The 17,135-nt window shown below is 48.5% G+C and overlaps 1 protein-coding gene across 5 annotated transcripts in view; it reads left to right on the forward strand.

Moving 5' to 3' along the window:
• The window catches only part of ITGA9 (integrin subunit alpha 9), a 354,859-nt gene that overhangs the window by 80,132 nt on the left and 257,592 nt on the right, over nucleotides 1-17,135 (forward strand). For all 5 annotated transcript variants that reach the window (XM_036868321.1, XM_036868322.1, XM_036868324.1 and 2 more), the window contains exon 15: nucleotides 5,317-5,477. In XM_036868321.1, the coding sequence (XP_036724216.1) occupies nucleotides 5,317-5,477 (161 nt within the window). The remainder of the gene's footprint in view (nucleotides 1-5,316; nucleotides 5,478-17,135) is intronic.

Raw genomic sequence — 17,135 nt, forward strand, 5'->3', positions numbered from 1 at the left:
CTAAACCTCAGAGGAGGGGACACTGGCTGGTGCTGCTGGCACCTCAGAGGGGTGCAGTGAGGCTGGCTCTGAGGTGTGGGGGAAAAATGAAATGAGAATTAACTGCTGTTGGAGGTGGCCGCCATGGAAAAATGTCGCTGGGTTAAGCTCATGGGAAGCCCCTTCCCCTCCTCCAGCCTTGTAGCCTCCCTCAAGCTCTCCATCTCTGCAGGGCCTCACAGAGAGCCACTGGCAAGGCAGAAGTGAGGTTTGCAGAGTCCCAGCCGAGGGACTTTGGCTCATTCAATCAACAGATAGTTATTAGGTTCTGAAAGGTGCCAGACTCTGTGCCCAGTGTTGGGCACAGAGCATGGAACAGGTCAGGCAAGGTCCTTGCCCCCATGGAGCGTGTGTGGCCAGCCCTGTGCTCCGTCCTGGTGTGCAGACACCGTGCCCAACTCAGCCCCCGGAACACATTTATAACGGATTTCATCAAGCCATTTAAAACAAGAGTTCGGCTCATCTCAAGTCTTATTAATCTTCATTCTTGGCCTGGGGAGCAGCGTGTGGCTCCTGGGAGCCTCCTGGCTGCCATAAGCAAGGCAGGTGAAAGCCACGCCTGAGAGGCCTCTGCCCCTTACCCGCGGGCTGGGCCTGTACCTACTTGCCGATCAGGCTGAAACCTAAATGCACTTGTCAGTCGTTGGAGGCTGAGACTCAAGCTGGCGATTCTGGACTCTCCCCGGAGCACTAAATAGACACCAGGCAGGGCTGAGCCCTAAGTGGTTGTGTTCTGTGCTGTGACCCAGCTCCCTCATGTTGCCGTGGCTCTCGTATAGCCTGGCGAAGCTGTGAGTGAACAGGGGGCCTGCCCTACCCCTGGACAAGCAGTAGAGCCCAGGTCCTGAGAAATGGCACCAAGGTCATGCAAGCCAGTGGCAGAAATAAGTCTGACACCAGCAAGCTTTCCCCAGACCCTTCCTCTGGTCCTAGGGGTGCGTTTCTACTCCAGAGAGCATTTGTACACAGAGAACATTCCCTGAGCTCCTTCTGGTCTCTCGAGAAGCATGGAGATGGGATAATGAGGCAAATCCATGTTCTATGAGGAGGGGGGGAACCTATTCTAATTACCACCTCATTCCTTTGGGGGAGGGCGAGAAAAGTTAGGTAAGTGGAAATAGCCTTTTTTCCCCTCTCCTGGAAAACTCCGAGGGAAGCTCAGAGTAGGTCGAAGGAGGATTTATTGGTAGAATTTCACAGCTGAAATCATGTTCTGATGGAGAATGGGAATGAATCAAAACTCTCTGGGAGCGACCAGAGCCGTGCTGATGCAAGACAGCTGGCTCGATGCTGGCCCGGGCCGGTGTGGGGGGCCCTGGGGAACCAGCTGGGGGGCAGGGAAAGGAGGAGGCTGGAAGCATGACTCTGGGCTGATCAGCTTTTCCATCAAGATGACATCATTCAACACGGCAGGGACACAAGCTGCCAGAAGGAGAGCTGAGGATGTGAAGTGCGCTGTTGGAGCAGGCCCTAATCAGAACCAGCACCTCCCCGGCCCCAGCTGACTGGGCTGGGGGCGGCCGATAGCAACTCCACCAGCCTGTTGCTCCCACGCTCCCACGGGGTGGGCCGCCGAGCCAAGGGGCTGTCAGGCTGCTTCTCTGGCATCTCCTCTGCTTCTTAGGCGGGGCTCCCTTTTAGACACACTTGGGGTGGGGGCTGATCAAAACTGTTAGCAGCGAGCTCAGGGATTTAGGGTGGTCCACACTTCTTGCCACTCCGGCAGCTACCTCCTCACTCAGGCTGGGTTTCCCATCTTGGGTCTCTGGTTTTGTTCTAGAAGAGAGATTTTGCTAAGGTGCTGACTTCTTTTTGTGTAATTTAAAATGCCAAAATAAATTTTAAATCAAGGAGAAGCACTGAGTAGGCAGTTCAAAAGGGGAAATGTTTCCAAAATGATTGCACTTGGTGAATTGGGTAATTTGGTCTGTCTGATTGTACGCTTTCTTGTTTTAGAAATATCTGGTAGGTGAGCGTGTTGGCATGTGTACCCTCTGCCCATAGCAGAGCAGCAGTTGTGGTCCTCAGCTTGGCATTAGTAACTCAGCTGTTTCTCCCCTCCCTTGAGTTGCAAGAAGAATCTGTTGGGCCAACAATTCTGCAGTGAGATGGGGTTTTGGAGAACTAAGCTTGATGTTTGTTTGTAAAGTATCTGCACAGTTCTTGGCACATATGGAGGGTCAAATTCATTCTGTTTTCTGGACTTGCCCCATTTTAATGCAGATTCTTGCAGAAGTAGAGCCTGTGTCAAGGATTTGAGTGCACATTGTTGATTCAGGAGGGGATCCCAGGAAACACCAGTAGGAAAGCAGGACCATGAGATAGGAAGGGAAGGCAGCTATATTAGTCAGGGTTCACCAGAGAAACAGAACCAAGCGGGTGTGTGTATATGGATATTATAGCTCAGAGGCAGTCTGGAAGCAGCACTCCTTCTTTTTTGGGGGAACCTTGGTCTTTTTGTTTTAAGGCCCTCAACTGATGGGGCGAGGCCCACCTGCATTCTGGAGGGTAATCTGCTTTATTCAAAGTCTGCTGATTTAAATGTCAATCCCATCTAAAAAATACCTTCATCGTAGCATCCTGATGGGTGTTTGACCAAATATCTGGATACCGTGGCTTAGTCAAGTTGACTAGAAACCATCACAGCAGCTGGATAGAAGGTGTGTTATTGAACAAGTTACCACTGTAACAGGGTGGCGGGAGCAGAATCCTGCTGGGGAAGTCTGGGAGCCAGTGTGGAACACACCTCACGGTTACCCCACCCAAAGGACCAGGGAGCTGGGGTCATGCTTTCCTGAGGGCTGCCCCAGGGGCTTTAGTCCTTGGCGCTCCTGGCCTGCCATGCCCATGGGTGGGTGCCATGCCCACCAAAGCCCTTGGGAAAGGGAATGCAGGTGCCGGCAGCTGGAAGTTGGGCTGGACAGCAGGGAAATGGTAAAAGCCAAGAGGATGTGGGTGGGGCGCTGATGCTATCTGCTCTGTCTTCCTGTGTTCATTTCCACCCAGGCTTTCTCTGGGCTCAGCCATTCATTGCTGACGAGATGGTTCAAACCCTCTGTTCTCTCCTTGGTCACCCTTCATGCCCACCCAGGGGAGGGCGGCCGTAGCTCTTTCACCTGGGAGGACGGCCAGGTGGGGGGCTGTAGCGGGAACCCCACTCAGCAGCCGCTGCCACCACATTGGTTACCGTACCAGGGTGTTCTGGCTCATCTTCCAGCAACACCCATCTCCAGTCCTGATCCTGCTAAATGGAACTTGGAAACTCACTTCATTTATGTTGTACATATTCTTTCTTATTGTTTGGCTGTTGCTTAGGGAAATTGTGATTAGGAGAAAGTAAATTAGCCAAAGTTCAGCTCCAGATCTCTATACTCATTTGATTCTGCTGTCTGTGCATTCCAAGAATGTGAGTTTTTTGTCTGATAATATAAAAAATGCACCAAGAACCAGTATGGTAGGAATAGCCCAACAGTGGAGATGAGCAGAGTTCCAGATTCCGCTCTCTGGCCTGCAGCAAGTCTTGTTCCCTCTTGCGCCATCAGTTCCTCATCTGAAAAATGAGGGTCTTGATCTAGATGGTCCCTAGGCTCGCCCAAAAGGTTTGACATTCTACGAGACTACCCCATTTCCTGCACTGTCGCCATCAGAGCAGGTATGTAAATCTTGTACAGGTTCCCGTGTTTTCTCTGTCGAAGTACTTTCCCGTGTGGTTTCTTCTCTTCCTAAAAATATCTCCTGGGATCATCCAGGTTGCAGGTACCTCCTGGTGATCTAGCCTTGCCTTGGAAATCAGCTGTTTGCTGAAATAAACAAGCTGGGGCAAACCTGCCCTTGCTGACCAGGAATCTGCCAGCTTGGCCTGGCAAGGTCCCTGAGATGGCAGAGGCCTAGGAAAACCATTAAATGCATCAAAAATATACCCTGTGGCAGCTACAGAATGCCAATCCAGGTCACTTTCCTCCTTCGTACCTCCCCTAGTGGCTGATCCCTTTGATGTTATTAAAAGCCAGAGCCATCCCCATGGCCCCAGCTTCACATACTTAAATGCCAGGAGGCATTAGGCTGATTTTTTTTTGGTGCAAGAGCCCAGCTTCTAGGAGGCTGGTGTGTGGAGCCAGGGCAGGGGCTGGGTCATCCGCTTTCCCACTGCTCAGCAGTCTCATCTGGTCATTTTAGGGACAGAAGCTCCTTTTCTCTCACTTTAAAAATACCACGTTCCCCTGAATCCACAAAGCAACTAAGAGATAGTGTTACGTAAAAAAGTGTTATGGAGGGGCTGACCTCTGAAACAGGGTTCTGTGGGACAGAAGAGCAATGAAATGGGTCTGTTAATACCAAAGCCATATTTACCTAATAAAACACATTGTCCCATACTTACTGACAGACTCTGAAATAATGGAGGCGAAACCCTTTGGGTTTATTTATCCAATGTGTGTTCTCTATTGTGACCATTTTTTAAAGTCCCACATTGTGTCACAGTAGGTTCTGCCATCTGGCATTACACCTTGAGGCACAAGGTGATGAGGTTTCCTTTTTGGGGATGCACCCCAGTACAGACCCCACAGTGGTCATGGTTTTGTTGAACCGATAGGCACCATAAAACTGGTCACTGTATGGCGGCCTGGGAATGAAGTCAGCTTTAGCCGCCCCTGTGTTTCCCTGAGTGAAATCTCCATGAGGGCAGGGGTTTGCCCTCGTTGTTCTTTGATGTGTCTCCCATGCCTGCACAGTGCCCAGCTCAGTGGACCACGGATGGCTACGGTCCAGTAGATGTAGCAGTTATAGAGCCCGACGCAACAGCTGTGCAACGAGTCAGAATTATTGGGTGATTCCTCCCTCGTGTGGGGCATATGTCCTATTTCTTTATGGGAGTCAGTATTCCACGCAGCCTTGGTGGTTTCAGCAGCTTCTTGTAATATTCCTTGTAATTGTCCTGCCTTTCAGGACACTAACTGTGTTGGGTACAGCTAACCATTGATGTGTATATTGGTGGCTCAGATGATAACTCGTGAGGTTTAAATTGTGGGGAGCTGTGAAGTGTGATGCCCAGAGCATCCCCAGGAAGACAGGGCTGTCCTGGTGTCTCTGGATTCTGGGGGTGCCTGGCTGTATGTTTCTCTCTGAGATGGTATTGATCGGGGCTGCCTGCCATCAGTCCTCTGTGCAGCAGGGGGCTAGGTATTGTCTGAAGGGTGCTTGTGATCCTCTGAGGGGGTCTGGAGGGGGCCTTGTCACTGTGTCTATCCTCGCTGATGTTTTGACCTTATTCATTGGCAGGCCTGAATTACGTTCTGACGGCTGATATGGCCAAAAAAGAAAAGAGCCAGTTGCCCAGGGTCTACTTTGTGTTGCTGGGAGAGTCCGTGGGTCAGGTCTCAGAGAAGCTGCAGCTGGTCCATTTGGAGGCGACGTGTCATCATTACGTGGCCCATGTGAAGGTCAGTTCTTTTTATCCTCAAACTTTGATCTCTACAGATGTCCATTTGGAACTGGTGGAAACTTTTATTGTGCATTACGTATGCTCTGACTTTCAAAATTTTATTTTACAAGGAGGAGAACATGCGTTTCTTCTTTTAAAGTTGGAGTTGGGCAGCTCTTTATTGATCTTACTGTGCTGGTCTTAGCCTCTGAGGGGGGTGATGGTGGGCCAGGAGACCAGCAGTGCTCTCTGGCCTTGCCTTGTTCTTTTGGGATGTTTTTTGTCCTCTCCCCTCTGTGAGGCTCAGTAGTCTTCTCAGAGGAGAGACACAGAAGCACATGCCTCTGAGTCAGCAGTGGTGCTGGATCACACTGTGCCTGATACCTTCCTTTCTCGGTGATTCACTACATATTAGCTCATAGTCAAGGTTAAGGTGTTTTACGACTGGTTTGGTTGTTCTCCCTTGATTACTTCCTGTTTATTTTAGGAGTGCATTTTATGGTCCCTTTCCCCCTCAATTAAATAAACTTTCAAAATGTTTTTCTTCTACTGAAATTATTTGTTAAATACACTTTGCTGCTAATTCAGGAGGCCAGGCTTCAATTAGTTACAGAGAGGCCCCTGTGTAGGCAGGTCCTGTCAGGTTGGGAGTCTGGTGCCCACTGCTGCAGGAACAACCAGCCACTACCCCCAGGCAGAGACAGCAAAGGAGGTGGAAGGACCCCCATGACCCAAGCCACATGATGGGTAAGATGAATGTGGGTTTTGGAGTCACACAGACCCGGTTTGTGTCCAGTTGGATGAGAATTTTGACTTCTCTGTGTCTTAGTTTCCGCATCTCTAAACTAGTTACCTTAAAAGGTGGTTGTAGAATTAAACATTACATGATGGATATACTTAAAGGACCTTGCACGGAGTCTGCCACACAGCAGGCACTCAGCATTATTATTCGGTTGGACCATACGTAATTGCCAATATTCTAACATTCTTGACTTACAAAAATGATTACATGTAGTTCAACCATTATTAATAACCAGTGGCTTTTTGGATGAGAGCAAAAATAGACTGCGGATTGGAGATGAAGTGTCCTTCTATTATTGTGTTGTTAGTGCCAGAGCAGGAGAATAACAGCTGTTTCTGCATGCTTCTGGGTTGTAGATAGAGAAATGCCCCACACATCCATGGCACTTTGGCCCAGAGCCTGAGTCCATGCCCCTGCGATGCTTTTCAGTGGGGCTGGGCTCTGTCTTCTGCCAGGATGCATGCAGGGGCCTGCCCAGACCAGCTGCCCTCAGGCCTCGGCAGTGAAAGCCATTTATAAAGCAATTCGTGCTCCTGTTAAGCCAACAAGCCACCCACCTCTCTGGGTCTTAGATGATGTTGGCTCGTGAGCACCCTTGGGGGTATGAGGCCGTCATGTCAAACACTGCCAGGCCTTCAAGTGCCTGCACTTGGCGTCTCCACACTTCCTGGAGGTGGAGCGTCCTCCCTTGGGTTTCTTTTCTCTTTTTTTAAAAAATTAATTTATTTTAATTTTGGCTGTGTTGTGTCTTTGTTACTGCACGCGGGCTTTCTCTGGTTGCGGCGAGCGGGGGCTACTCTTCGTTGCAGTGCGTGGGCTTCTCATTGTGGCGGCTTCTCTTGTTGCAGAGCACGGGCTCTAGGAGCACGGGCTTCAGTAGTTGTAGCATGAGGGCTCAGTAGTTGTGGCTCTTGAGCTCTAGAGTGCAGACTCAGTAGTTGTGGCGCACGGGCTTAGTTGCTCCGCAGCATGTGGGATCTTCCCGGACGAGGGCTTGAACCCATGTCCCCTGCATTGGCAGGCGGATTCTTAACCACTGTGCCACCAGGAAAGCCCTTCCCTTGGGTTTCTTTATGCTGGTCTCTTCCACAAATACTTTCTTTCTGGGCTCTTGCGACTTCTTGCTTTGACTGAGAGGTTACCCCTTCCCATGTAGCTACCAGGGGTCTTGGCTGTGAGATAGGGCCACACAGAGCCTGCAGGGCTTTGCAAAATACACTCAGAAAACAGCGATAATGAGGTGCAGGCCGGAGGCAGGGCTGTTTCTGTGGTGGCTTCTGAGGATTAACTGGGGAAGAGCAGAGCTGCCCCAGGCTGTTGGTCCTGCAATGTCCTAATATCTAGGGTTGCCAGACTTAGCAAATAAAAATATTAGATTTCCAGTTAAAGCTGAATTTTCAGGTAAACAACAAATCAATTTCTTTTTTAGTATAAGTATGTCCTAAATAGTGCATTTACTTATCCTAAAAGAATTTTTAAAAAATTTATTTGTCGTTTATCTGAAATTCACATTTAGCTGGGCATCCAGTTGGAAGGGTCACCCTGACCGATATCCTTCCATCCCACAAGCGGCACTTCTCCCATCAATCAAAACACTGCTGACAAGGAGAGACATTGGATGGGGGTCAGAAGAATTTGGAGGATGAAGGCAGGGCTCAGAAGCAGAGAGCAAGCACACACCGTTATGGGATTATTTGGGTCATTTTAGGGAGGAGCAAGAGAGCAGGGCTTTAGCAGGGCTTCTTGGACCTAGAAAAATTTGGATATAGTTATTGCTTGGCCATTTTCTCATGCAAGGAGACCGGGGTGGTGGGATCCATCAGGAAGTCACAAGCCTCTGATGCCTTTATGGTTCAGGAGACGCTCAAGGTGGATGATAATTTATAGTCGTGTGGGAAGTTTTTTTCTACCAGGCATTGTCTGTGTCATAGCAGAGGACCCTGGGGACTGGCAGAGGGAGCCAGTGAAGGTGAATGCTAATGGGCCGGCTGGCTGTTCGCGATGTGGCCCAGCTGGCCTGGCCTGTGGTTTCTCCAGTTGTGGGAAAACAGCTGTGAAGGCAGTGGCCCTTGTGTGGCCGAGGCAGACGGCAATGCTGCGGGCCTGGAGTGGCAGCCTGGCCACCTCCTGGAGTGGGGCCGGGGGCTGGGAGCTGCTCCTCAGGGCGGCAGGGCGTGAGAGCACAGCGCAGCCTTCTCGATGGGGCTGGCGCTGGGCCTTATAGACAGTGAAGGAAGAGAGAGAAAAGCGTTCTCGCTTATCACACGCCATGTGGCACGCAGGCAAGGAGGCAGGCGCTAGGCGCTGGGTGTGTTTTGTTTAGGCTATCTTTAGGTATTTTTTTCCTTTTTTTCTTTAAGCCCATTCCAATCTTTTTTTGCCTTCTTCCTTTTCCCCCGAAGTTTTCATTCCATATATGGTGGTAAGTATCTCTATCATAGAAGACTGCTCTGGCTGACACCTGCCTTCCAGGCTGGCTGCGTTGTCCCATCTTGTTCCTTTCACAGCCCTGGTGGGGCCTCCAAGGTGTACCTAATTTTGTGATACACTGCATCCTCCTGGGGGTGTGGGTCCACTCTCAAGGCCTCACTTGGTCAGCAGAGCTGAGGCAGTTTTCGCTGCTTCCTTGGCCTCTCTCCCTCAGAGTACACAAGCCCCAGTTTGGGGGATGGGCCCCCTTCTACTGGTGAAGCGGCCTAGAAACCTCTGTGGGTCCCCACGGTCACAGGTGAAAGCCCACACACCTCCCCTCAGCCTCAGGGCTCTCCACAACTTGGCCTCAGTTTACCTGTCCAGCCGCATTTCTGCATCACATCGCATGTGCCCTGGGCTCTTGTCAAGGTGGACTGACCCCTTTACTCCTGGAACGTGTCCCTCGTGCTTCCCAGTCTTAGTTCTTGTGCTCACCCAGCACCTCTGGCACTTGAGTTACCAGAGGCCCAGGTTTTGTCATATACTTGTGCAACCACGTACCACCTGCATGGTTTTTGCATTTTTTGGTCTCAAACGTGCACCATCTGCGGTATTTTATTTCCTATTTTTTTCTTTCAATCGTCCTTTTGCCTGAAAATAATTTAAAGCAGAAACTTTGTACACTCGTGTAAGTGGAACACCAATTATTGCCTGCCAAAAGAGAAAGTAACTGTAAACAAAAATACACTGAAGACACAACAGTGTTGTTGAATTCTAACTGGGCTTCATTTTTTGCTGAAGTCCCTGAAGAAGCAGCCCGCTCTTCCTGTGTGTTAGAAGGGGAAGTTACAGAGTGCTGGGGAAGTATTAAAGACATGCTGGCACCACACTGAACTTTTTCTCTGATGCAATCAGAAGGAATAAATGGGTATTGACTGCGGAGTAACTGTCCAACTGTATGGATCCTTTTATAGAACCCTGCCCACGTGCCGTGGGAATCCATGCCATGAACCCCGTCTGGAAAGCCCTAGGGCCTGGACACATTCTGCTTTGATTGGCTGTGCCTTCCCCCTCTTGCCTGCTGAAGGGTTATCTGTGTTTCAAGGCTCAGTCAGTCACCAGGTCTTAAACATCCTCAGCCAGCCGATGTCCTTGGCCCTGGGGAGGCTGCCATCAGCTTCCTGCCTGCTCAAAGCTTGTTCCATGCTGCCTGACTCCCGCTTTCAGAATGATAGGCATGAAACAAATGCTTGCAAGACCCAACTGCGCTGAAGTGACTCACTGGGTCGGCTGGAGTGTGGGGTCACCAGGAGCGTCTGATCAGGGACCTCTAACCACTCTTGGACCTCCGGCTGGGAGGTCATGGAGCGGAGGGTTTTGGATGCATGGCCGTGTTCCCTCATCACTCCATCGTTTTCTGGTCTCTGTATTTACCTGGATGGTAACTGTGCTCCATCTTCAAGTCCTGCACAGCCCCTTGAGAGAGCCAGCCCTTTGTGAGGTCAGGTGCTTATGTGTGACGGCCAAGCGAGAGCCTCTTCAGGAGTGGGGAAAGCGGGCGACAGCTTTGAGCCTATACAGGGACAGTGCAGAAGCCCAGGCGAGGCTGAGCACGGGGTCAGCTGCCTCACTCCCAACTGTGAGGATCCATGATCCCCTGCAGAGGCCTCCGGAAAACCTCTGGTGAGCGAAATCACGTGTCAGACATTGTCAAGGGAGCCAACAACAGGATTAATGTAAAAAGGAAAAAAAAAAACCTACTCCACACTAGACGAGGGTATATAAAAGCACCGTTGGCTTCTCTGAGTAGCTGCAGATGTTCAGGAGGCTGTTCTCTTATGTTGCTGGAGGATTCTTCAAGGGAATTGGAACCTTAAGCTACTGCAGGGCCTGGCCTGGCAAAGGGAGGGCAGCACACTGGCCACCGGGCGGTCTCGGAGGTTACGCCGTGGGCTCTGCCCAGATGTTGTAGGTTTTTTTTCCATTTTCACATCCGAAAAAATGCCTTAGGGCCAGCTTCAGTCACATGATAGACTGTGAGTTTGCAAAGTGTTTGGATCCATCGAATGCCAATTTTCAGAGGTGCTGGAGGCTTTTATTTTCTTGTTTAAGAAACAGTTAAGGAAGGAAGATTAAGTTGGAGTAAAGAAGACCTCTGTGTGAGGAAGAGAAGAAAGGAAAACAGCAAAGTTTTCTTCTTTATCTCGAAAGTAAAATGCTAAATCTCTTGATAAAATCTCTTAATCATCCTGATAAATCAAATAAATAGCCAAAAAAAAAAGTTGTAAGGTTTGGATACAAAAGGGGATACAGACCTTAGATGTAGGAGGTCATCTTAAAACATTTTTTAAAAATTGGTAATATATGCACATAGTTAAATATTTTTTTAAAACTGTACTAAAAGTTATAGAAAGAAAGAACATCTCTCAGCACCCCATTTCTCTCCCAAAGGCATCTGTGGTTCCAGTTTCTTGTGTGTCTTCCAAGAGCTTGTCGATGAATACACAAAGCTGTGTTTTACACAAACAGCAGCATGCTGTGGCTCACTGCTGTGCAGCTTCCTTTTTCCTTTTAAAATGCCCAATAGCAGAATAGGTAAGCAGATTTTGGAAAGGTTGTGCAATGGAATACTACTCAGCAATAACAAAGAATGAACTGCAGATATGCACGATAACGTGGGCGAATCTCTAAAGCATTATGCTAAGTGAAGAAAGCCAGACTCAAAAGGCTGCTACTATGATTCTATGGAAAAGACCAGCTCAAAAGACAGAAAGCAGATCAGAGGTTTCCAGAGGCCAGGGGTGGGGTTGGGTGGTGGCGTCCATGATTGGCTGCAAAGAGTCATGAGGGAAGTTTTGGGGGTGATGAAAATATTCTAGCAAGATTGCGCTGGTGGTTATATGACTGAATACTTTTATTAAAGCTCAACAAAAAGTTTGCAGGTAGACCAGGCTTTAAGAGGAAGATCTGGAGTTCAGTTTTAGACACAGTGAGTTTGAGGGGCCTATTAGATGGTGAAGTGGAGATGTGTATATATGAGTCTGCAGTTTGAGTAGTGGTCTGGGTTATAAGTATACATTTGGGAGTCATGAGAAGATAGTGTTTAAAGCCATGAGATTTGATGAGATCACCAAGGTAGTGAGAGAGAGAGAGAGAAGGGAAGGAAAGGGGACCGTGGGTACCCAGCACCAGGAGTACCTTTCCTCTTGGTCCCAAGATGGCTGCTGAGTTCCAACCACTGTGTCTTCTTTCCATGCAGGAAGAAGGGGGAAGGGCGAAATGCTCTTGCCATCTGATCTGAGGCCCTTTTAAAGAGTCTCCAATGACTTCTACTAACAACTCATTGACCATCCATATTTTAAGGGAGGTTGGGAAATGTCAGTTTCATCTGGACACTACAAACCCTAACAGTGTAGAGCTTTGCTCTCCAGTAGAATGTTCTGTGATGTTGGACATGTGCCATATCTGCATTGTCCAATATGGTGGCCACTAACCACATATGACTATTGAGAACTTGAAATGTAATGAGTGCCACTGAGGAATTTTTACTTTAATTTTAATTAAAGTTTAAATGTAAACAACCACATGTGGCTAGTGGCTACCATATTGAACAGTGCAGATTTCTGCTACAATAGAACACAGAGTCTTCATAGGACATTGGTCACACAAATCAAATGTCACAAGCCAAGTGGAAACAAATAACTGGGGTGAAGTCAAACTGACTGTTTCATTTTGCACTTACATTGATTAAAACCTGAGTTTCAAGAATGCCATAGAACATGGTCTCTCTCTCCAGGGTTCTTTTGGAGCATTCACACACACGCACACACACTTGCACACACATATCTGCATGCACATACATGTTTCCATAGGCCATAACAGTGGGGGGAGTGGAGCGGTATTAGAATTGAGAAAGTTGGATGGTTCACCCTGAGTTGATCATTTCAGGAGTGTTACAAACCTGCATCTGATGTTTTCTATTTTCTTCTCTGTGGCTTGAAACTGTGTAAAAGGTGGCAGTATAGAGGATGGAGATACAATTGCTGGGTCGGGAGGGAGGACATTTTAAGGTTTGAGACATATCACAGAATTGCCTTTTAGAATGTAAAGCCCCCCCCGCCCCCGATGCTCTTGCTAGTACTGGGTGGAGAGATTCCTTTTCAACTCATATTTGTGACCCACGTGAAGTATACACTTCCCGCTTGGGTGGTGAGGGCTGGGCTGGGCTGATCTGATCTGTGGTCAGCCACGGGGTCTCAGGCAAGTGCTTCACCTGGGTCTCTGCGCTTCCTCAGATGACAATGGGAAGAATACCAACTTCCTAGTAGGGATCTGATGCGCACTGGGCCCCTTTTCCCTTCTCCTTAACCCGGAAATCTGTTATTCTCCCTGGCTGCCTCTGTGTTAGAATGGATCAAGACTCATTTCATAGGTGTTCGGGGAATTTTTTAAAAAATGATTAGAAGCAGATGGTGAAAAGAAAATAGAAAGTATGGAGAAAACAAGAATTAAATGTGGGAAGAGAACAACTCTCTCAGCCAACATCCTCCTTCTCCACCTGGAACAGAGCAAGTCAGAACCGCTGAGTCAGTTTACAAGGGCTCCTCCAACTTTAATGTGTAGACCAGTTACCTGGGGACCTCGTTAAAAGCAGATCTTAGGCAGCAGGTCTGGAGTGAATTTCTGACGAGCTCCCCGGTGATGCCAGTGATGCTGGTCCATGGACCACACTTTGAGAAGCAAGGAGCTAGAAGAAGTAGGTACCAAGAGTTCCAGGTAAAGAGTCAAAGGATGAAGACCATGGTCTGGCAGTTTTCCAGGTGATGTGGAACCATGGTTCTGATGATCATGCTCTGGCTTCCTTGTGACCTTGTGTAACCCTGGGGCTCACACTGATGCTTGTGAACAGAGGGCATGCCCCTCGTAGAAGGGCTGGTGCGGGCTGTGATTTCTTCCATGTTCCCTCACTGCCTGTTGCTTGAAGGACTGTGTTGTCAGCAGTCAGCTTACTGAGCACGATTTTTTCAGCATTTCTGTTTAACTTCATTGGAGTGTTTTGGGCATGACCCAAGCAAAAAAGTCAGAAATCTTTTTCTTCCCCAAAGACTAGGAGCTTCTTGAAGTACAAGCTCTTATTAAGCAGAATAATTATTTTTTTTAATAAATTTATTTATTTATTTTTGCTGTGTTGGGTCTTCGTTTCTGTGTGAGGGCTTTCTCTAGTTGCGGCGAGCGGGGGCCACTCTTCATCGCGGTGCGCGGGTCTCTCACCATCGCGGCCTCTGTTGTTGCAGAGCACAGGCTCCAGACGCGCAGGCTCAGTAGTTGTGGCTCACGGGCCCAGTTGCTCCGCAGCATGTGGGATCTTCCCAGACCAGGGCTCGAACCCGTGTCCCCTGCACTGGCAGGCAGATTCTCAACCACTGCGCCACCAGGGAAGCCCCTAAGCAGAATAATTATGAATCTTTTTGCCCCATCCATTGGGGCAAACAGAGAATGAGAAACCAACTTAGAGACTGCATAGGTTCTTTCTGCATTTGTGAGCAAATGCTGGTCATGTGCATTATTTTCCCGGGCAGGTTATAGTGGGGTACCAGCCTCCTGAGTGACCTCTATTTTTGAGGATGGGGAATTTGCTGGTTGTAGTGAGTGTGGACGGCAGAAAGGGTTCTCTTACTCATAGATAGCCAGGGAAGCCTCTGCACCAAAGAAACCCATTCCTTCCAAGCGGCTGCCTGCAGGTGGCTTTTGGGGTTTTCTCACAAGACAGACCTGGACTCGTGACATTAGAATTGGAATAATGGTGGGTCCAAGGACAGATCTATCCATATGCATCCCAGAAGTTTTGTGTGAAGAGGGTGACAGAAAATTGCTTCTTTTTCTAAATGCATTAGGACTGTGTAAGTAAAATACTATAGGCAATAACAACAGTGATAATAGCTATCTTTTATTAAACATTTACTATGTGCTCAGTGTTTTACGTGCACATTTAGTTCTTATAAGAACCCCAAAAAATATGAATACTATATACATAAAATTATATGTATTATAATGATATGTAATGGATATAAGTAAAATAAAACCCCATTTTAGAGTTGATGAATATGAGACTTAAAACATTTAATTTACTCAAGATCTCACAACTGGTCAGCAGCAAAGTCTTGGGTTTGAATCCTATCTGGCAATAAATAGTTCTCCGACCTTGAGCAAATTATGTCATCTTAGCACCGTGGCCCACCAGAAGTGATGGTTACTGTAGTTGTTATTAAAAAGGCGATCTGAGGAAGAGAAAGCCCTGGCTCTGGGAGACCTGTCTCTGGGTGAATGGGTGCTTGGTTTCCCATGTTGGTTGGAGAACTTGACTCACAGCTGCTCCTGCACACATGCGTCCACATCGCCTGTGCTCTCTGGCCAGAGGAAAGCTCAGGTGTGGGCTGGTGAGCCTAGAGCAGGCAGGGGGCCTGGGGTCATGGAGGTTCTCTTTCCTGCTCTTTGGTCTTCCCAGTCTGTCTTTGGCGTCAACTATTTAAAAAACTAAATGTCATTTATCCTCTTTTTTAGGATCTTGAAGTCTGGTTCATGCATTCAGCCTCCCAGCATGTGTTGGGTGCAGGCTTTGCTGGGTGCAGGGTAACGAAGATGAAAACACCCAGGCTGGCCTTTGAGAATGGTTTCACCCCTGCCTTTGGGGCACTGTCTCAGTGCTCAGCTTTGCCCCTCACCCCATGTGTCACTATTTTCAGTTCACTTCTGCACGCGTCATTGCTATGGCGACCTCTGCCCAGGTGTGCCTGGGGCAGTCCTGGGGTGCACCTGTTGTCCCAGTCACAGTCATTAATAGTTACCCTTTCCCTTGCAAAGCCTTCCAGTTTGGATGGGAAATTGTGTATGCCACGGCATTTATGGAGCACCCACTGTGTGCCAGACACCGTGCTGAGCCCTGGGGAGATGGAGAACGGTGGACCCTGCCCTGCCTCCAAGGAAGTCTTGATCTATTGGGGCATCTGTTCTGAAAGCCATGACTTGGCAAGTCAGGCAGCCCCAGGCCTTCCAGGCTTCTTGCTTTTGCTCTTGTTGGCCCCCTCCCACCACCTCCACCTGTGCAGACCTTCCCTCATCTCCAGGTCCAGCTTAGTAAGGCTCCTTCTGCAGAATGGCTGCCGACCACCTGATCCTCCTCTGCCCGCCCTCCTCCCTCCCCGTCCCTCAGGTCAGCTGTGGGCCTTTTCCCCACTGGTGTGACTTCTTGGTGTCTTAGTCTTCTCAGACCATCATAACAAAGGACCACAGAGTAGGTGGCTTGAACAACAGCGTTTACTTCTCACAGTTCTGGAGGCTGGAAGTATGAGATCAAGGTGGGTTTCAAGGTCAGCAGGGTTGGTTTCTCCTGAGGCCTCTCTCCTGGGCTTGTTTGTAGGTGGCCACCCTCTCCTGGTGTCCGCCCACTGATTTCTCTCTGTACTTGTCTGTGTCCTAATCTCCTCTTCTTATGAGGACTCCAGTCTTATTGGATTAGGCCCACCCCAAAGACCCCGTTTTAGCTTAATGACCCTCTCTACAAACCTGGTCCCATTCTGCGGTATGGGGGTCAGAGATTCAACATACAAACTTTGGGAGGACACACGTCAGCCCACAATGCTCTCACACTTGCTTTTAGCCTCCTCTGTTAATTACTGGCTGCTTGGGGCCGGGAGCGCATGACACTTGGCATAGTCACCCCGGCCACACCTCATGGGACCAGCCCCCATGCTTGTCAAATGACTGATTAGGCTCTTTTTTTGTTTCCAACTTGAAGACTTTTTTTACATTGAGGTATACTTAATTTACAATGTTATGTGATTAGGTTCTTAGTGTCATTTCTTATTGTCCATTTCAAGGGCTGAGTAGAGTTAATGGATTGAACTTCAAAGGAGAGATTTTTTTTTTTCTGATGTAATGAATCAAACTTTTCTGATCCTGGAAAGAATTTGGTGGATGAGACTTTATGAACACACACACACACACACACACACACACATACACACACACACACACACATACACACACACACACCATAACCATTTTGGGGTCGTTTGTTTAAAAATAAACAAACAAGGAATTCTTTCTGGACAATCTCTGTCCTTGGGTAAATGTAGTACAGGGCGAAGGCAGGGCCCAGATGTTTACCCCACAGTGTTGGTGTGAGGCTAAAACGAGACCTTGCTTATAAAGTACTAAGCTCCGCACAATGGAAAATATGCAAACACAGACGTAAGAGTCTTCTGTAAATGGACTGAGTTGGAATTTCCAGGCAGGTGTTCTCCCTGCCTCTTTTTAGTCCTTTGTGATTCAGCTTTTTATTTATCACCAAAGACCCAGCATATGGTGATTGTGGAGCCGCATGTATGCTCTTCCCAGATCAATGGACCTGCCTCAGAGGGAGAGAGGGAGGGACCCAGACAGTTTCAGGAAATGGTTCAAGGC

This window comes from Balaenoptera musculus, chromosome 11 (genome assembly GCF_009873245.2).
Source record: "Balaenoptera musculus isolate JJ_BM4_2016_0621 chromosome 11, mBalMus1.pri.v3, whole genome shotgun sequence".
NCBI lineage: Eukaryota > Metazoa > Chordata > Mammalia > Artiodactyla > Balaenopteridae > Balaenoptera > Balaenoptera musculus.